Source organism: Plutella xylostella, chromosome 24 (assembly GCF_932276165.1).
Source record: "Plutella xylostella chromosome 24, ilPluXylo3.1, whole genome shotgun sequence".
NCBI classification, from domain to species: Eukaryota; Metazoa; Arthropoda; class Insecta; order Lepidoptera; family Plutellidae; genus Plutella; species Plutella xylostella.
In genome coordinates this window covers 1623216-1645221 of record NC_064004.1, presented here as the reverse complement: position 1 = coordinate 1645221, position 22006 = coordinate 1623216, and the positions used below count along the sequence as shown (strand labels likewise).

General features: G+C 36.2%; 2 protein-coding genes across 3 annotated transcripts; one reads left to right on the top strand and one right to left on the bottom strand.

Annotated features, from left to right (window-relative positions):
• Window positions 1–4438: 4438 nt before the first annotated feature.
• Window positions 4439–14012, bottom strand: LOC105394344. Of its 2 annotated transcripts, XM_048629728.1 has the most exons (12): window positions 13514–14012; window positions 13002–13117; window positions 12440–12561; window positions 11413–11579; window positions 10796–10909; window positions 10290–10409; window positions 9783–9917; window positions 9025–9186; window positions 8014–8091; window positions 6333–6983; window positions 5824–5881; window positions 4439–4585 (listed from the first exon to the last, which is right to left on the bottom strand). In XM_048629728.1, exons 1-12 carry the CDS (start codon window positions 13979–13981, stop codon window positions 4539–4541), a joined length of 2238 nt encoding a protein of 745 aa, XP_048485685.1. In that variant the 5' UTR covers window positions 13982–14012; the 3' UTR covers window positions 4439–4538. The 2 variants fall into 2 exon arrangements, with proteins under 2 accessions (XP_048485685.1, XP_048485686.1); XM_048629729.1 differs by lacking the exon at window positions 4439–4585 and having other exon boundaries at window positions 5661–5881; window positions 13514–14010.
• Window positions 14013–14089: 77 nt separating this feature from the next.
• Window positions 14090–20457, top strand: LOC105380639 (selenoprotein S A). The gene is made up of 6 exons (XM_048629730.1): window positions 14090–14230; window positions 14436–14529; window positions 15375–15506; window positions 15741–15847; window positions 19033–19120; window positions 19880–20457. Exons 2-6 carry the CDS (start codon window positions 14472–14474, stop codon window positions 19966–19968), a joined length of 474 nt encoding a protein of 157 aa, XP_048485687.1. The 5' UTR covers window positions 14090–14230; window positions 14436–14471; the 3' UTR covers window positions 19969–20457.
• Window positions 20458–22006: the final 1549 nt, after the last annotated feature.

Sequence of the window (22006 nt, the reverse complement as noted above, 5' to 3'; positions counted from 1 at the left end):
CGAGTTCTTACACAGTAAAGGTAAGCGTCCAAATCTGTTTCAAATAACTACATACGATTACCAACAGACTTTACGCAAAAAAATATTAGTAGGTACAGAGCAGACCGATTTATTGTATTACCTGTTCAGTGCTTATGTGATTGGAGTTTATGTGTTTATATAGGTATAATATTATGGACATTGACCTTAGACAAAAAAAACAGTTACCTATCTGCATACTTGTATTGTAGGTGCATTATAATAATAATATGTAACTAATTAACTAAGTATACTTACCATAACATACATACTCGCCACTACTCGAACGGAGTAAAACCTAGCACTACCCATACAAAAAAATAAAATATTAAGTACTCACTATTACCATAGACAATGCTTTTACTACGTAGGTACCTAAGTGCCAATTTCTCCATTCTCGGTTAGAGCATAACCAGGGAGTAATGGTTAACTTTTGACACATCTGTCATGAATTTTATATGGAGATGACGTTTAATTTATTAATCAATCCCTGTCGGTTAGATAACCGACAATGGAGAAATTGGCACTAAGTTGGCTTCAGGAGTATTCAAAGAGTGGCCTAGCGTACCAAAGGAGGCAATTAAAAGAATGATATTTCTTTAAAACATAGGTACATTTATTTTGTAACAATATTTGATATACTTTCCTAGTCAACAACTTCATATTCTCACTAGGTTTATAATGATTATCTGTGCTAAAAATCAAAGGTAGGTATTTACAAAAAAATATAGATAAGTAGATTAGATACTTAATTTAAGTTTATATGAAGTTTTATACAGTCCAACTATAGAGTCGTGAAAACGGAAGTGGATCCTAACTAATTGTTTAAGATCTTATTTTATCGATCTGTTATATTTATGAAAGAACAAATCCGTTAAAAATCCATAATAAATCGGTATTTTATTTTTAAAATGTATGTAAAAGTAAGTAAATAACTGATGATCATAAAGTCTTGGCAAAATTGCACTCTTTGATGTCAGGACTTTATAGTTTGACTGTATGTATACTTATAGTATATTTCGATTGTGGCCATCGATTATGCGTAAATTAAGATAATACATTACGAGTGTAGGTAAATGGATCATCAAAAATCAATCGACATAGTTATAGATAATTTTAAGCCTCTAAAAATCTACAGAAATGTATGTATTTAAATTATATTTTGTAAGTTATAATTTCAGATAAATTCCCACCTGAAAAATAACAGAAGAATTCTTATTAGCTCTACACTTAATTTAATAACAATTGCATAAGTTAAATGCTAATTTCTTAGAAATAATTTCACTATTTACAAATACTTAATACAGGTACACTAATCTAAATGATGCTTAAACGTTACATAAATTAAGGTTAAACAACAGGGTGTCCAACGATATCAGTGACTTACTTCAAATTTTGTATTTGAGGTATTCGGTTCCATAGATAATTAGATAAAAACATGGAGTGACTTGAGTCCTTGGGAGAAAAAAATCAAACTAGGAATTTCAGTTTAACAAGAAAATTTGTGCATATGTTTTATAAATTATATTGAAACTGGCTGTTCCCGCGAACTTCGCTTCGCCTTAAAAAGTTTTCCCGTGGGAATTCCGGAACAAAAAGTAGCCTATGTTCTTTGTCAGGGTCTAGACCATATGTATACCAAATTTCATTCCAATCCGTCCAGTAGTTTTGGCGTGAAAGAGTAACAGACAGACACAGTTACTTTCGCATTTATAATATGTATATTATAATATATATATATATAATATATATGTATATATATATATAGTTAGGATTAGGATTATATCGAATGAATGAATGAAGCAAGGCCCCGATAGGATGGTAAAGTGTACATTGCCACATTTAGTGAAACCTATATTTCTCATTTATAGTTAACCAACTCCAAAAAAAGGAGGAGGTTCTCAATTCCTCTGTATGTATGTTTTTTATACAAAGGTATAATATAACTTTTTATAAGTTTGTCATATTATCTTCCAGGGTAAGCCAACAATTCACTTTAAATAGGCAGACCAGTAGATTGCTTAAAAGTTGTATAACTGGCGAAGATTTATATAGAAGAAATATCTAAGGATATTATTCAAAATAGGTAAGTAGTTACCTACTTCTGAATAAAATTTCATATAATCTATTAATGAATTCACAACCCCACTACGTGCTACATAAGCGCTAATATTGCATTGTGTGTGCGACTACATCTATTTCTACATTTAAACACAATTTCGTTATTTTCCGTCCGCAATTTTTTTAATCCGTAAAATTGCAGTCGTACCAACATCTCAAAAAGCGAAGCTTTTTTATTAGGATACTAAATTGACAGATTGTGATTGTCGACAGCAGGACAATCGACTGTTGATGAACCGTTCAGAATCTGTCAATTTAGTATCTGACATTAAAATACAGACTTTAGGTACATTCGACAGGTGTTTAAAAGTGACATATCTCGTATGAATTTGACAGGCTTTACAGCGCTATACAGCTAAAGTGGTATGGTATGCGGAAAGAGGGTCACATAACTTGTCATTTTGAACAATTTGACATACCAACTACAGTGAGCGATTAACTAAAACAGATTTTACGGATTAAATAATTAAAGCATAAATACTCTTAAAAAGTCAAGCCATAAACTTGGGTATGTCTAATTCTAAGGTAAATATATTTTTATAGTATCTAGTTATTGTTCTTACACCTACTTATATTTCTAATTTTTACAGTTTTATAGGTAAGTGAAGATTATACTTCATAAAAATAATACACTCACGGGCAATGAAAAGGTTCCACTGAGAAAATCACCAAATTACTCCTAAAAACGGAAAAGGCTAGCTTAATGACTCCTTCTGCAACATTGAAGTACATTTAACGGAGCATCAGGATATTACCAACTAAAAACGTTAATAGCTTGTTAAAATTTTAAATTAAATTTTTGAAAAAATTGACGTCGTTTTCTGTCGGAATTTTGTGAGTGGAACTATTTCATTGCCCGTGGGTGTAGTTATCAACTAATCAATCATAAACCTATAAGTACTTACAATTGACAGTTTGGTTAGTTCCCTTTTCGCCGCTTCAAAATGATTAGCACTAGTTGTCATAATAATATAACAAGCAAACTTAATTTGTTACAAAATCTTACAAAAAGTTTGTTCTATTACCAAAAGTTATAAAAACCTACTTTTGATTTTGTTAAAAAATATTGACTAAACCCTGCTGTCTAAAGTTAATTAGTTTTTTTTTAATATGGTGCTTTATGATTTTGTAAATAAAAATTTTAAAAGTGCATTTGTTGTAAGTAGTTCTATAGACAAGATACCTAAATTAAATTATCAAAACAGTATAAAACATAATGCCCAGCCCTTTATATAATATTTTAATAGCTTCAACATAAAATCAAAACTAGGTACTTACTTACACTACAATCTTTGGCTATGTACCAACATACTCAGTTTATAGGTAAGTTCAAAAATATGTCTAATTTATTTTGTGTCACGGCAGTGTTTTAATATTATGTATATTTATTTAGTAAGTATATCTATTTTATAGGATGTAGGTTGTAATATAATGTATTAAGCTGGACGATTTTCCTAACAGTTTTGGGTTTTCCCGAAAGAGTTTTTACGCTTATAAACAGAAGTTATCATTGTTTTTCAATGGGGAAGAAAAACAAATGAAACTTTGGCAGCACCAGCGAGTGTGCCTTTCAGGTTCTGACCAATTACATTGTTGGGGAGAAAAAATGGCGACTGAACCAACCAATTAGAACTGGGGAATTAGGCACAGTCGCCTAAGGCGCCATCTGTGATTAGCTTTTAGTTTTTCTCCCTATTGGCGGCGCTAGTGAGCTTGAGTTACAGCCTTAAATGATGCTACTTATCAATTTAATCTATTTTGTACTCTTCATCAGTATTTTATTGAGCTATCTAATTTCAAGTTTTAGGTTGTTGTATCAAAATATATTTTTTATAGCTGTTCCCGCTTCGCTTTGCCTTAAAAAGTTTTCCCATGGGAATTCCGGGATAAAAAGTAGCCTATGTTCTTTCTCAGGTTCTAGACCATATGTATAGCAAATTTCATTCAAATCCGTTCAGTAGTTTTGGCGCGAAAGTGTAACAGACAGACACAGTTACTTTCGCATTTATAATATTAGTTAGGATGTAACACCATAGAAATACATTTTGATAAAAAAGAATACCTTATTATACTGACTGGCCTGCGTGCCTAGTTTAGAATTTCATCGCTTTTGATAGAAAACTTTATCTTCATAATCCTTATTCCTGTTCATTTCATAATGATTTTATAAAAATAAACATTACATTTTAAAGACTTTCTGCAAACTAAAGTCACAATAAAAGTCTTTTTTTTTATTTATTATGAACTGGCCCTAATTGCTGGTCATTTACAACAAAGTCTACAAAGAAAAAAACGTATGTAACGAAAGTATTTTTATTCGATTTTACTTCAATAAATATTTAATACTAAGAATTACTTATTCTTGTTTAGATTTTTCTATGTTTATATATAAATCGTTTTCAGCAAATATAATCGAAGTATAGATTGTCATACTCATTTCTTTCATCTGAAACGGGTTTAAATACGCATTAGTGACTATAAAATGGTATGTTGTTACAGGTTTGATAGTTTGTCGAAAACTATACAGGATGTTACAAAAAGGGTATACTAAGCCGAAATCAGCATGTGCAGCATGTTATAACTAAGCCCGAAACTGAAATCAGAATTTCAAAATCCGTATAAAAATAAAACATTTGCCATAGAAACTTAGTTGGTCTCGTGACTTTTTACTATGGAGAATGTTTTTTTTTCGCAAATTTTGACATTCTGATTTTAGATTCGGGCTTAGATATAACATGCTGCACATGCTGGTTTCGGCTTAGTATACCCTTTTTGCAACACCCTGTATATGTTTACGTTTTCTCGCATACAACAAAGAGGCGCCTAAACGCATACATTATCTGTCAAAAGTTTCATGATAGTTTCCGCTAGAAGCGCCACTTTGTAAGTGTGAAAAAAAAACTATCAAACCTGTAGACGTAGAGATTGGCCGCGTGGTCGAATATCGGCTAAAGTCTGTTTTTTAATCTCAGATACTAAATTGACAGATTCTGAACTGTTTATCAATAGTCGATATAACGATACGTCACTAAATCGCGGGACAATCGACTGTTGATGAACCGTTCAGAATCTGTCGATTTAGTAACTGAGAAACAGACTTTAAGATAGAAAACCTTTTATGATGTTTGTTCAGTAACTATAAATAAATCAATAAGAAGTGTTGTGCTAAACTCAAAACCAAATAGTAGTTCTCGAGTATTGAGGTAACTTCGGTGTAAACATAAAATTTTGTGTGTTAAATACAGGATGGCACATTTTACCAGTGAATGTCAGGACCTCGTGTGCGAGTTTTTTTACCTATCGAGAAGTGAAATCGAAAACGCAGATTTGTATAGCGCGGAGCTAGTACAGCTACTTACCGCTAGGTGGCGTGTCTCCCGCGCCATACAAATTTGCGTTTCGAGTTCACTTATCGATAGGTGAAAAAACTCGCACTCGAGGCCTAGATTTGATTTTTAATTTGAAATTCCACCTGTATGCTATTTTTTTGCGGCGCAAATAACATAATATTCTACGCACCGTGAAACGAAATAAGACCGATTTTACGTAACACAACTACTGTCAAAATCTTAATCACACAACGAATTTGGGGCGCCATTTTGAATCAACTGTCAAAACCTCTGACAGTGTCATTGGGAGGTCATATGAAATAGTAAAAGGGATACAAATAGCGATACCAGGCACCTTTGGTTTGCGTCGCTTCGTCTATAGTGTCGTCTCCTTCTTGCCCGCTGGCGTTTTCCTGCGAAAGAAAGAGATGGTTAGATGTTATAGTCCAGCTAACATATTGCAAAAGTGGTATAGTATGACTCAGTGGGTCATTCTGAACAACTTTAGTTCTACGAATTTGGAGTTTTTGCATTGTTGATGATTTTTAATAAATGACCGTGCACGTTTTGCACGTGACTTTTAAATGTATTACCGTAATTGTAACACCTGTATTGTATAATGTATATTATAAAACGACTGACGAAATCATGATATTCTGATATTCTCCCCATCGTGTTTCATACTATTACTCTAACTGCAAATGTAATAACATGTATTATACAGTGTGTTGTTTTTCGGACCCGACAAACTTTAAGGGTGGATCCTAAGAATATTTTCATCGAGAAAAAAGAAGAATCGTAGAATCCACCCTTAAAGTTTGTCGGGTCCGAAAAACAACACACTGTATAACTGGTAACACTCACCGTTTCATTAGATAAACTGCTATTTTGACTTTTTTGTGCTATCGTGTCATCACTTTGCCAGCTTTCCGCATCTTTATCACTCGCACTCGCGTCTTCTATCACCGGTTCGTTGTCACCAAGGATTTCCTCCAATTTCTCCTCTGTTCTTCCCCTTTTGCCCAATTTTTTATCGACTTTGCCCATTTTTTTGCCAACTTTGCCCGCGATATCTTCATTGCTTTCAATGACTAGCGGAGTGACCTGTGCCGGATCGATTTTGTCTTTCCGTGGCTTTTTGCTGTCTAACAACAGGGCACTATTTTCTGCTATATCTTGGTCACTGCTTATTGGGCGTACTTTTGTCTTTTTCGCTTTTTTCTTAGGTTTTTCTTCGTCTTCCGAACAAATTGGTATCGACGGTTCTTTATCGCTTAATTTTGTTTGGACTTTTGCATGTTTTATTTCGACTTCTGCTTCTGTCTCGACGTCTATTACTTCTGGTGGTTTTTCTTCGATGACTGTCTCAACTGGGACATTAGTGGAGATATCTTCGTTAGTTTCTGTAATTGCTGTGTTACTCGTTTCACTTCCGGTTGGATCTTTGACTTCCGTTTCCGGTTCGGTAGTGCATTCATTGGTTGGCGTTGTGACGTCGTCAATCGTGCTATCCGTCTGTAATATAAATTATCATAGCTCAACTTATAACGCCAGTTACTATTACGTATGTTTAAGTTATTACAACTTTAGACGGCTCCTAACTAATATTATAAATGCGAAAGTAACTGTGTCTGTCTGTCTGTCTGTTACTCTTTCACGTCAAAACTACTGAACGAAATTGAATGTTTTGGTATACATATGGGAAAGAACATAGGCTACTTTTTATCCCGGAATCTCCACGGGAAACCTTTTTAAGACAAAGCGAAGCGCGCGGGAACAGCTAGTTTGTAATAAATTCAAAGTAAAAGAAGTTTTTAATTTCTTTCTTTTGCTCTAATTTCGATTTGGGGGAGAAATGTTTTGTTTGTAGTATTTTGGCAGTAGAAAAAAACATTGGTTGGTATTTTGCAAGTTTTGAGTTGCCATGAACAGGGCATTTCTCCTGTCAACTTTCAATTGTTAGTTAGCAGCTACAAAAAGGGAATATGCATGTATTTTTTTATATTCTTATTCAATAGTTTTACATCGCTTTATTATAGTAAAAACAAAATCAACCCCAAAATAAGTTATTTAAGGTATTTTAAATAAAGTGATTTTAAATAAATTTTCAACCACAATAATATTTGACCTTTATTTGAATCATAGGAAATTTATTTGACTCACCGGCCAACATAAGGTAAAAAGTTTATACAAACGACACATACTAACTGTACAAATTTTAGCAGTTTTAGGATTAGAAGGGCAGTTTTAACTTTAAAAAAAAAACACTTATGGAAATACAGTAGAGCCTCGCTAATCCGGATCCTTATTTTTAAGTAATCGTGGTAATCCGAACAAAAAATGGATTGCGATATGCGTTAGCGGAGTAACTAGTGCTTACCACCATAGTACCGTCTAGCTGTCGTCAATCAACTTGCATTATGAATAAAATATATACAGATGACAATCCGGACATATTGAGATTTCCCAGATTTTTGGGGGTTTCGGATTACCGAGGCTCTAATGTATATAACTTTTCAAAGATAGATAGAATCAGGAATCTCACCACTGTGGTTTGGCTAGCATCAACATTGTCATTTTTAGAGCTATTGTCGGAAGGGTTCTTAAAAAACGGGGGTCTATTCTGAAAACAAAACATAAAACAAAAACATTAAAGCATGCAACAAAAAAACAAACAGATTATTAACAAAAAAACATATTGGACATAATGGGTAGGTATATGTACAAATGGAAATCAAATGTAAATGGATTTTTGAAATTAAGTCTGGTAAAGTTCAGCTTTGCTGCTTTTCATTCCACGCCCCTCCATAATGTGGAGAATATACCTGCAGAAGTATTGCAAAACTCACCGGAGCTACTTTATCCAGATACTCCTGGTAGTCCCCAGTGCCGCTTCATCCGCGCGAGGAATGCGGGCATGTTATATGACAATGCGTCTGGCTTTCTGGCGTGAGCCTGGTTGGCTTATTAGCTAGTCATTCCATAGGTATTTCACCAATTATACAGATGGATAGATAGATGACGCCGTAGTTAGAAGTTACAATAAAGAATGTGATTCATTGTGACAGCCGCAGCGTGTATGTTATGACAATTCGGCCCGCTGCACTTTTGCATAATCTGCGATAGGTCCTATAAACCCTATTGGAGCTATTTGAGCCGTTTTTTCCGCTGCTTCTCGTTCCTTCCATAACCCTCCATAATGTGGTGAATATACTCACCGGAGCCTCCTTATCAAGGTACTCCTGATAGTCTCCAGTGGCGCGTCTCATCCGTGCGAGGAAGGCGGGCGCGGCGCGGCGCGTCGCCCACGCCGCCACGCCACTCGGCATGCCGCCCATGCCGCCTATACCTATCTATCTATGTAATAGACGGATGGATAGATAGGTAGGTAGCTATCACACATGACACCATCTATCTATATATCTGTTTCTTTAGATAACAATGAAGAGAGAGATCCGCAGCGTGTACTTCCTTATCTACAAAATATATTGGACCGATTTTTTGCGCTGCTTCTCGCCCCCTCCATAACCCTCCATAACGTGGTGAATATACTCACCGGTGCCTCTTTATCCAAGTACTCCTGATAGTCTCCAGTGGCCCGTCTCATCCTGGCTAAGAAGGCGGGCGCGGCGCGGCCCGTCGCCCACGCCGCCACGCCGCTCGGCATGCCGCCCATGCCGCCGTCGTCGAAGTACGTTAGCACGTATTCCATGCCTAGCTGTTGGGAGATAGATAGATAGATAAATGAGTATGAGTGCCTATGGATTTTTGACAGTCTTTCACGGTATATCTGATTATTTTATTAAGTTTCTTTAAGGGTTGTATTTTGAATTTAATCTATGAGTGCACAAGGTCCGATCGGTCAGACTAAGGCAAAAGGGTCATTTGGAGAAATTAGGCTAATTAAGAAAGTATTTTTGCACTTCTTAGTAGGTACCTAGTTAGCTAACTGTAATGGAACCAGTTGCACATCGCAAAGATCAAAAGTTTCTTACTACATTACCCGGTTTTGTACTAACGATATTTGTTCTTTCTACATTGCTAGTAGTAAAACATTAGTATGAAGAACAAGGGACTTTTGTTTCACACCTTCAATCACTAAGGGCCACTTGCAGAAACATATTAAATCTAGATTTAAACATATTAAATCTAGATTTAGTGTTAAATCTCGATTTAGTGTCAAATTTTATATGGACTGACCTGATTCTTAAATCGAGATTTGACACTAAATCTAGATTTAATATGTTTCTGCAAGTGGCCCTAAAAGATTGATTCAATATATTAATTAATAACAGAATGAATAGGTAAACTGACCTCATCAGCGCCATCTATAGTCCTGACGATCATGTGGCTCCAGTACTCCTGCACCCGCACCGTGTGCTTGTACTCCGGCACGAGCGGGCTCTGGCAAGAGCGGGAAACTATCACGAAAACTCGGTTCACTTTCTCCTGCGAAAATAGAAATCAAATCATCAGTTTTTATTGCATGTTTGTTTATTTATAGAACAGTTTCTATTGCCCACATAATAATGTTTTAAGGTACAATTAAAATGATTTAATTCATGTTCTATTAAAAGCGATTTTGGACCAACTAAAATAGAATTTAGAACTATTTTTTAAGTGAAATTTCCAAACCGAAACAGTTCACCTATACTGCATTAATCTTTCAACTACATTATATTCCCCCTTGCCAACTAGCAACTACTAAATTATGAACTGACAATCCTCACAGGCCACTTCTAAATTTTCACCAACCAACTGTCTATACTCAATTAGCCAGCTCCAACTACTGATTCTCAACAACCACCTCTCTATTCTCACCTGCGGTTCATCCGTAGCCCCCCGCGCCTCCTCCTCCAGCGCTCGTCTCTTGGCCCGCGAGTGAACATTCTCGCGCTCTTCGCTGTGCCGACCGCTGCTTCTGGATGACTCTCGGTCCTTCTAGAATGGAATGAAGATAAATAAAAGGTATAAAGTTTACCATACAAAAAAATATTATGAAACTAAATGTGTTCACACATGGTGCAAAACATAGCTTGGGCAGCGAGGGTTAAATAGACATCATCAGACTCTAAACATGTCGTAACTTTATTAAAGATATTATTGACATAAAGAGCCTTCGTAAAAAGGCCTATTTTGTACTTAATTCAATAAAAAAATTAACTTTAAAGTGTGATAGACACTTTAACTGTGATTAATATTTAAATTTAAAAAAAACGCTCGCAAAAAAAAAACAACTCACAAATCTGACAACCTTTACAATCCAGCAAATATAAAAAATTTTGTTCGGATTAGCGCGACTCTGCTGTAAATATGAGTGGACATACCTTCCTGGCCTTGGGCAGCGCGCGGATGATGCTGTCCCGGTGGCGCGAGTTGGTCGCGAGTGTGAACTGCTTGTGACGCCGCAGGTACACGTAATCGCGGTTTGTGAATAACCTCTGTGGGTGGTAGGAATAGAGATTAAGTTGTGTTGTGTGTGGTGTCTTTGAACTTTCAGAGGTTAGGTTAGGGTCCCCGTTGGGTCATCCCTCTGTGGGTAGCAGGAAATAGAGGTTAGAATGTTATCAGTATTGTATACTTCAGATTTTGTTAGGTTTCCGTTTTGTCAAATAATGAATATACGGTGTGGTTTCGTTAATCCGGAACCCTAATTATTAGGTAATTGCGGTAATTCGGTCAAAAAATAAAATAATGCAAGTAGGTATCCACGAAAGTTTTAAACAGGACAGTAATGTTACGAACTTTTAAATACATTTCTAAATTCAAACTTTTTAGTTACTAAACCGTGCTTATGACAATCCGGACACTTCGATAATCCGCCCAATTAAGATTCAAAGAAACTTTATAAGCAACTGTGTAAATCTTGTAGAGGACAATCCGAGCACTTTATAATCTGCAAAATTAAGGTTAACAGATAAAAGTTAAGCTTTGTACAACTGACCGGCCAAACGACCTCCCAGTGCAGCAGCGCCTGGCCGGGCACGCCGCGCGCGCGCTCCTGCACCACGGCCAGCGCCGCCGCCGCGTCGTCCCACGTGCGACGGTAGTCCACGTCGAGTTGGATAGACGCGAAGTGTTCTGCTTGAAGCTCGTTGTAGCGGCCGTATACTGTTGGAGGGTGACGGGTTAGTGGTTTTGTTTATTAGAAGTTTATTAGTAAAAAACACAGGTCTCGTTAATCCGAATATGCGCTACCCATGGCGGATTATCAAAGCAGTCAGTGTTGTGTTTTGTTTTAAAAAAAGTACATTAAATATTTATATAGTCTCGCTAATCCGAACAAGCTATGCTGTCGGATTATCAAAAGAAAGAAGTTGTCTGTAATATCTTGTAATACTTATAAAATATTTTATCTTGGTTGGTAATATCTATTTGTTGATAGTAAAATAATCTTTATTGCTGCAACTAAGTTATAATAAATCAAAGCATACATTATTAAAATGTACGGCTTAGAAATGCAATATATTTAATAACACTTATTTATTACAATGTACAGTCAGTTTCATAAGTAGCTTTACACATTTGTATCTTATCAAACTCACAAGCCGCCTATTAATTCATTCAAACATTGATGATTACTTGACAAGTAAACAAAAGTGTATTATGAAACTGACTGTACATAGTAATAAATCAGTTGTATACCATAACCATAAGATAATCACAAGTAGGTATCTTTTTCAGAGTCTAGAGCTTAAATAAAAACATTATCTAAAATTATGCAATCTCCTTTTATTTGTGATAATGAAATTTTAAATATGAAAGGGTGGTAGAAAGAAAATTATTCATTTTGTACAACTTTTGCTGAAAAAGGTGTATGTACCTATTTGTGAATTCCCCATATTGTTACAACCAGATGTTCACAAGTTGCAAATTTTAAGTCTTTTATGGTATATTTTTTATTTAGGTATTCAGTTTGTCTTTAGCAGGTAGGTTGAATATACATATTTCCTTACTACCTCTACACATACCTTTATATGCATACAGTCCCTTCCCGCGCTTGTACTCCCTTCTCCAGATGACAACATCTTCGGCCTCTAGGAACGGCTCCCAGCCCTCGTCTGGAGTGGGGCCCCGGAGCGGCTTGTCGCAGCTGAAATATTCATGATGGGATGCTAAGTTAGATGGTATTTAGCCTATTTGTTTTTTTATTGCTGGGCAAAGGGCCCCCTTTCTTTCTACCATAAATTTTGATATTAGTTTAGATACAGTTTTGTTTTTTATACAAAACTGTAGCTTAATTAAGATATTATTATTATTTAACTTTACCTGCAGTGCAGGGATATTTTAGTACAGGTTGTGATAACTTAGCAAAAAAGTCCTGACAAAATGTAGCATGCTCCATTTAGTAAGTTTAGAAAGTAGTAGGTAATAACTTTGGTAGGTAGTTCGGCATGAGGATGAAAAATTTACAATGTGAAAAATATTTGTAGCTCTGTCTAAAAAACTATTTTTTTTCCACCTTATGCATTTTACATAAAACTGTTTCTTTGCCATTTCAATAGTCCATTAAGTTTGAATCAAAATACATACCGGCAGTAGCTGATCCCCGACATCTTTTTCTCCAGCACGAGGCGCTTCCCGCAGCGCTGGCAGTACAGCGTCTGTTGCACCAGCACATCCACATAGTCTAGATCCGTTATTAAATGCTGAAATATGGGGATTTTATTTCAATTACAAATAAGTTTGGGAAAATTTTTTAAAACAAATTGGTGTGAATATTTTTATGAGATTATAAAGGATTAGTATTTAATGTACATTATAAATAAATTTATAAAAAAAAGTAAAGAGCTTTGAAGGTCATAAAATCAAAACAAATATATTATTTTAAGTAAAAGTTTGGAGTTTAATTTGAATTATAAGTTGTTGGTATACATACTCAATATGTATGGACCTTGTGTCCATCAGATACTTAGAAATCTTTACATAATCTTAGAAAGTAAATAAACAAGATGTATTAGCGACATCTTCTGTTATCAGAATCACCTCGTAACCTTGGGGATTATTCCATAACTTTTCACTTAGACCAACATACTCAAAGTTACCTCTAAAAATTCATCAGTAATGTCAGCGTTGCAGGCTCCAAACGCATCCTCATCATAGTCATCTGAGCGGTGGTACGCAGCTGTACCCGACAGCAGAAGGGTCCTTTTAGGCCTCAAAAAGGTCTGACGAAAAACTTGAAAAATTTCTAAAAACCGGTCTTTTCTACACCTTTTGGCCACTGTACTGAGCAGGTAGCTCCTCGACCAAAGCCCCCACATCCTCATCGCGGCCAAATCCCGAAAGAGAAGCCGAAATTTGAACGCTGAAGACATTGCCGCAGTTTTTTCAGTGTTATTGACCGATGATAATAATTCCGCAATCCATTGATGCCGCTTGAGTTTCAAGTTTGTGTGTGTGAAGTTTTTTAGTGTGTCTGAACTAGGTTTTACATTAAAAAAGCCTTTGAATTTCAACCATAACATGTCGTGAGAGATTGCGAAATTTATTATAACCTCAAAATTGAGCATTTGACATTGATTGACATTCTGACAGGTGGTGTTGCAAGCTGTAATAACTGATAAGAAAGTGGGCCAACTTCAGTTACCGACGACGCGCGACGGGCAGGTGACGTCAATCTCGGCAGCAAATCTCAGAATAGGCATTAAAAAAACCTGTGGTTTTTGTGACAGGAAGGAAATGTCAGATATGATAGGCTGACACTGACAGGTACAAACCAAATAAAAACACGTCAACCAACGCTACTTCGAGAATTTTTGGTAAGTTTTGGTTTTAAGAAATTAGTAAAATTTCAAGTATTTCTACTACAATATTATAATATCAATGTATTGAAAAATTTTAATGTAATCATCGAAAACCTAGGTCATTAATTTGTGTAATATCTTGTCAAATTGACCTGTTATCAGACATAAGAGGAAGTGGGTTGATAAAATTTTGTGAAATCCATTATTTTGATTTTTCCAGGGCCCTGTTGATCACAAAGTAAAGTTCTCTTGAAAAATGGATCCCCTCATTGAAGAAGAAGAGCAGACCGGGTTCTTTAATCCGGTTACGTTTGGTAAATTTTATATTTAATTTCATTAAACAATTTGTAAAGGTAAATGCTAATTAAGCTATGATTTGATCTTTTTAACTAGGTCACATTACAAAACTTCCGATTTCTGTCTCAATTTTGCAAAAGACAGAAAAAGATATCTATATCTACAAAATAAATTAACACATCTATTATTAAATTATTGGTAATTATACACATTTACATACTGATTGGCCTATGGAACTGCCTATGACATCTATTGATACCTATTTACAACTGAACAATGATGTTAATCAACCTTTCAACATGGTGACTAACACTAGAACCAGACCAGTACGTACTATTACTAAGATATGCCTATTTTGTCAAAATTGCTGAACATGTAAAAATACATTGATGCAAGGACTCAAGGTTCTATTTGCAACATGAAAGAAAACTGATCTCTCAAATCAAATCATATATTTTATTGCCACCAATGAGCTGTTTTGTGTGAACAGACTTTATGAAAACAAATATTCAATAACTGTTTTTTTTAATTAATTAAGTATGTACCTACCAGTTGAAACCAATAGATATTTTATGTCTTAAATATCGTAAATAAATCTTAAATAAATGTCGTATAATAAGGTTAAAGTTAAAGTATATCCCTAATTAGCAAGTAAGCATTTAACTTTTGTAATATACCTATATGATTCTAATAGGCACTTTTAAATTAGTTACTTAATCAACAACGGGTCCTGGTCCTCATAGCACAGGGAATCCTAGTTTGAGGGCCAAGGTTTTAACAATTTATATGTGTCTTTGTTGGTTATTCAAATAAACGAATTTTTATTATTTTATTTTAATCCTCTTCACTATAAATATTCCAGTGTTCCAATTCCTGGCCTCATATGGCTGGTACCTGGTCGGTGCCTCCGCGCTCGGCCTCTATGCTGCCAGTAAGCTGAAGCCCAAGATTGATGCGTGGAAGCAGGCGAGGGAGGATGCTGAGTACCATAAGGGTGAGGGTTCTGTCATAATAGTTAATCCATTTAGGGCCACTTGCACCAACATATTAAATCTAGATTTAGTGTTAAATCTCGATTTCGTTTCAAATTTTATATGGACTGACGTTTCTTAAATCGAGATTTGACACTAAATCTAGATTTAATATGTTTCTGCAAGTGGCCCTAGGTACTAGATTTAAATGGTGGATTAGAATGGTGTATTATTTCACATTACCATTTGTGTTTCAGACCCGGACAAGGCGATGGCGCGCATGGAGGCGATCCAGCGAGCTCGGGAGAAGCAACAACAACTGTTACTAGCAGCGTCACAGAGAGCCGCCGAGGAACAGAAAGAGGTCAGTGACACATTCTATGGTGCTTTATTTGGCTATGTTCCCATTGGAAAAACAGTTTGTAGGTCCAATTTCAACTTGAAACCTTGGATTACCCCTGGATTAATAAGATGCATCAAGCATCGAGACAAACTGCATATGAAATCCAGGAAGAACCCTAAAGACGATATGCTTAAGTTAGTTTACCTACGCTACCGTAATTTCTGTAAAAACCTTTTAACTAATCTTAAAACCAAATATGAAGAGCAACAACTAAGAGACTGTCAAGGAAACTCAAAAAAACTGTGGAAAGTTGTTAAGGACATTTGTCAAATTAGAAATTCGAAATCAAACACTACAGACCTGTTAACCCATGCTAGCGACCCACAGAAGTCAGTTGAAGAATGTAACCGTTACTTCTCTAGCATTGGGGAGAGTCTTGCTGACCGCATTCTCAGGCAAAGTGAAACAAACGAAGAAGCTTTGGCAGCGACATCGGAAGTGGGTAGCTCGCAGTTGCACTCCCTGTTTATCGATCCTACAGATGTCGTAGAAGTCGAGTTTCTCATCAAAAACCTGCAAAACGATAAGGCACCAGGAGTAGATGAATTGAATGGTTACCTTATTAAACAAATATCATCCAGTATCGTGGTTCCTTTAACAGCAATTTTCAACATGAGCATCTCGTCCGGTGTTTTTCCCGATAGTTGGAAAATTGCATCAGTCTGCCCTATTCACAAGGACGGCCCCAAAGACTGTCCAGAAAACTATCGACCGATATCGCTTCTGAGTATTTTTTCTAAACTACTTGAAAAAGTGGTCAACAAACGACTAGTCAAGTACTTGGAGACGCAAGGGCTAATTTCCGATAGGCAGTTTGGGTTCAGACAGGGAAAATCCACCGAAGACGCCGTCAATTTGCTTATATCTTCCGTAACATCTAGAATGGACAAAAGCAGTAAGTGTCTAGGAGTTTTCTTAGATCTTGCTAAGGCTTTCGACACTGTCTCCACTACTTTACTTCTCAAAAAACTCGAAGCTATGGGTATCAGAGGCATAGGATTAAACTGGTTCAAAAGCTACCTAATGGAACGGAGGCAGTGTCTCAGGATCAGTCAATATAAAAGCAGTGAAAGACCAGTACGTTTTGGTGTTCCCCAGGGAAGTATTTTAGGACCAACACTCTTCTTAATCTACATGAATGATATCCACAAACTTACCCTGGGTAACGCTGAAATAATCTGTTATGCTGATGATACAGTCTTGCTTTATCATGCAAACAGCTGGGAACAGGTTCACTTGGCAGCCGAAGCGGGAATGGATGAAGTGGCATCGTGGCTTCAAAGGAACCTATTAACACTAACTAAACTAAATTCATTTTCTTTCACATTTCCGACGCATCTGCACCAGGTCCCGAATTGGCAAGCATCAAGATCCACACATGTTCTAATAGTGCCTCTGAATGTGACTGCTCTGCAATAGCCCGGTGTGATGTCATTCGATACTTAGGCGTAATGATCGACAGTAAACTCACATTCAAACACCACATAACTAAACTGTCTGGTCAAGTTCGCAAATGCATTTACATCTTCCGTAACCTTCGTAATGCGGCTTCCAATGATGTGATGAAAATGGTGTATTATGCATTATGCCATTCCTTGCTGACATATTGTATTTCGTGTTGGGGTAACGCAGCCAAGACAACTATGATTCAAGTTGAAAGAGCGCAGAGAGCTGTCCTCAAAACAATGTTCAGGAAGCCACATAGGTATCCAACCACTGATCTGTACAGAGAAGCGAGCGTCCTTAGCATACGTAAACTTTTTATCCTAAAAAGCACAGTATCCACACATGGGACCGTACTTCGATCAGATAAGTACCATCACATGATGAATAGCAGAAATTTCAAAATAGCGGTACCGTTGGTTAAAACTTATTTCGCACAACGCTTTGATCCTTTTATTTCCGCATTTTTGTACAATAAAATTAGTAAGCTCTGCGATATAAAATCCTGTACTTTAAGAGATGCTATAAAGATACTAAGTAACTGGCTCCTAAACCTTACCTACAGTCAGACTGAAGAATTGTTTTTACGGCTCCAATAGAAAAATCTTAATTTTACGTATTAGTCAGAAAATCTATAATTTAAAGTATTATAACTACAAACACAGTTTCTAATAAGTACCTAGTTCCTTAACACACATAAATCATCACATTTCATGTATAATTGTAAATGTATGTATTATTATATAATTTAGTATTAACTTTAGTTTAAGCGCGTGTTCCGACCAAAACTGTTACCTCGTGTACCTGATCCTCACGATACGGGTACGCCTAGTGTGAGGATCAAACTAATTGTCGTCATTTGTACAAGAACGCACTTGACATAACAAAACTGTAATTGTATAACCACATATATAAGTATTTTGTTTGTGTACCGTACCTACTTACTTATTTTATTTCTAATTTTATGTTCTGTTTTGTTGTTATGTTATGTTATATGAAATAAATAAATTTGAAATTTGAATTTGAAATTTGAGTTCGCTGCCGACTGAGTTATGGCCAGGACTAGATTTTTTAGCTTGAATCGATATTTGGGATCGTTATAGATCTAGATTCTAGATGTATACAGTAAGTACATTGTACTTATTCTAAAATGGCGATACGGCTCGCGCCCTTCACATGAGTACAAATAGGTAATGTAACACGAAAAACGGGTGACTTGTGCGGTGCTCGCGAGTCACCTCTGACTACGCCTTCGGGGATTACAGTCGTGAGCATTATGTATGTATTAATATCCACAAAGCTCCATTCCTACTGAGCTAGGTTCAGCCACTAACAACTCTCAGACAAAATATTACCTTTTACTAATTTTTTACAATAACACTAGCTTATCATTGTCATCATCATCATCCTATTTTTTTTTATTTTTTTTTTTTTATTGCCGTCCACTGCTAGACGTAGGCCTCTCAAAGCGCACTAAATGCAATCTACATGGCCTACTGGTTCTCACGAAACAGGCTGTGCCTAGTGTGAGATTCCTTCTTACTGCTTTCTATTTTACTCTGTAAACCAACTTACCTACTGTTCATTTCTTGTATACCTACTTGCCCGTTTTACATGGTGTCAATAAACGTTTTTTTTTTTTGACGTAGCTTATGCTCAACTTTCCGCCCTAATCTCACAAAGTCCTCTTCACAACTCCACAGAAAGAGGAGCGCAAACGTCGAGAGGCGGCCGAGCGGCTGGAGAAGTACGGCTCCACGTCCGGACAGCGGCTCGGCTCCAATGATGACGGTGAGTGGTGAGGGGATTCGTGCAAAACGGTTTAGCATCTATATTTTTTACAATGGGAGAGTTGGCCAGTTTTTGTCCAAAGACAATGGCCTATGTTGAGGCTGCCTTTTCACCAGAGATGTACTTACTATGCTGCGATGATGTGAAAGAAATCCAGTGGACTTATGAGTATGATATATGGATATCAAACGCGACCATAGCAACGTAGTATACCACATTTCTGGAAGAAAAGCTCCCTGAAGCCTGCCCGTTTGTTCATTACAACAAACACACAGGATATTTTTTATAAGTGGATTTCTCTGATGGCATCATGGCACTTACATAAACATATCTGATTAGAATGAACGAATCCACCAAAGCTGTGTTTGTCAGAGCGGTGGTAGCTCAGTCGGGTAGGCGCTCGCTTCTCACGCCAGAGATGCAGGTGCGAATCCCGACGCTGACATGTAGGTACCAATGAGTTCTTTGGAATTTAAGTACAATGTAAGTACCGGTATCTCCACCGCTCTTACGGTGAAGGAAAACATCGTGAGGATCCTGCCACATCTAGATTCTAGATGTACCTGCCCTAAGTGCATTGTACCTTATTATTAAATAACAGCGATACGGCTTGCGACCTATCAAGTGACTACAAATGTAACATCAAGAAGCGCTTACTACCCCTTCGGGGATTACAATCCTGTGCATAATGTATGTAGGTAGGGTATACGCTGAATAAAAACATTTGACTTTAACTTTGACTTTGATTTCTGTTTCCAGGCTACCTCCCATTGAGTGGGGGCGCGTCGACCTCAAGCTACAAGGCTCCCAAGCGGTCCGCCTGCGCCAAGGGAGGCTGCGGACGATAATTGAACATAATATAGCCTTAATTTACTACATACAGGGTGTTGCAAAACGGCATGGTATATTTAAGCCCGAAAATGAAATGAAAAATTTAAAATTCGAGTTTTTTTTTTTCATAGAATGTTGGTACGCGAATTTTGTAATTCTGATTTTATTTTCGGGCTCAATATAACATGCTGCACATGTAGGTTTCGGCTTGGTATACCCTTTTTGCAACAACATGTATAACACCGCAATTCATCGTATTGAGTCATAGCTTTATTAATTTGTTATAGAGGTATTTCCACAATTTAGAGTACCAGTATTCGCTTGCATAAATGCTTAAATGCGTTTATAACCATAAAATAATACGAATAACATTGTTTTAATAAAATCAATGGCTTTAGTAATCTGTGATGGATCTGGTTTCTCCGTAATATTAATTTGGTGAAAGAAAATGTTTAGGTAATTTTATTTTACTTAGTTAATAAACTAATATGACTTATTATACTCTACTTGTGGTTTGATTATTGTTATTAGTCGTCCTATCATAATGCACATAGCCTACACAGCCTGTTTTTATACAAAGCCCAAAATACTTAGATACATTAGTTCTTGATATAACCCAACCAACAATTTCAAATTCCCCTACATTCGACACTAGTGTTCTTAGAGTAACATTACTTATGACCTTTCAAAAACCTATCGAAAATCGGTTCAGCCGTTTATAACTAAGCTACGCCACCACAGACAAGTTAGACTTATAACACCCCTCTTTTCCGTTGGGGGTAAAAAAGGGAATTTAGGAACAATATTTATTCTGATCTTACAGTGAAGGAAAACATCGTGAGGAAATTTGCACAATGCACAAATCAGTGGACCAGCAATGTGGGAAAAGTTATATGATTATTAGCTATTCCTGCGAGCTTCGCTTCGCCTTAAAAAGTGTTCCCGTGGATATTCCGGGATAAAAAGTAGCCTATGTTCTTTCCCTGGGACTAGACCATCTGTAAGTATAGCAAATTTCATTAAAATCCGTTCAGTAGTTTTGGCGTAAAAGCTATAATATTCTAGTCTATGGTGAAAGCGTAACAGACAGACAGACACAGTTACTTTCGCATTTATAATATTAGTTAGGATGAACACAGGTTCCATTCCCACTTCAAAGGAGGAGGAAAATAGAAAGTAGGTAAATAGGTACTATACCCAACAGTGGGCGATAGAAGGCTGATGATGATGATGAAATAGGTACTTATTGCAAGCACAATGCCCTACAAATAGTTGGTAAGAAATAGTATGGACTTACTTATAAAACAAAAGATAGAAACCCCCGATTATCTGGTACAGCACCGATACACAGACACACACATACAAACAACCTTATAAATTAAATACTTACAGGTTCTTAAACAAAAAATAAAAGAAATAACTACGTAATACACACAAAAACAACATAAAATACATAAATATAAGTATAGTTAAGTACACAAATAAAGAAAATAAATCAAATAAATAATAGGTACCTACACACAAAACGTAAATTATTGTAGCCAGTCTGTGTTGGCCAAAAAGGCCCCGAGCTCAGCAAATGCTGCCATAAGTTGCAACTTACTTCTTCCGGCTTCCGGGGAATATAAAATGAAGGCATGTAAACTAAGATTACAAATGTAGACTTCATTCTTAAATCATTTTCGACCAGTCAACCTGCAAAGGTGCAATAAAATATCAAGGCCAAATAACTTTTAACTCATTTTAACTACTTATAACAAATTTAAAAAATGTTATAAGCATTGTAGGTAGGTACTTATTAGAGTGCGACAAACTTATATGTTCCGGTGACAGTTCACTAAATTGGTCCATATCTCATTATTTACTAATAAATTATATATTGATATAGATTAGATGGGTTTATTAAATCCGCAAGGGTAAATTACCATTACGGGATAACTTAACATCTTAAAGAATTAAGAAATTTTAGACATTTACGTGAGCTCTCACCGGAACAGATAAGTTTGTGGCACTATACGTGTTTTTTTCCTCAGTGCTTATTACTTAAATGGGTTC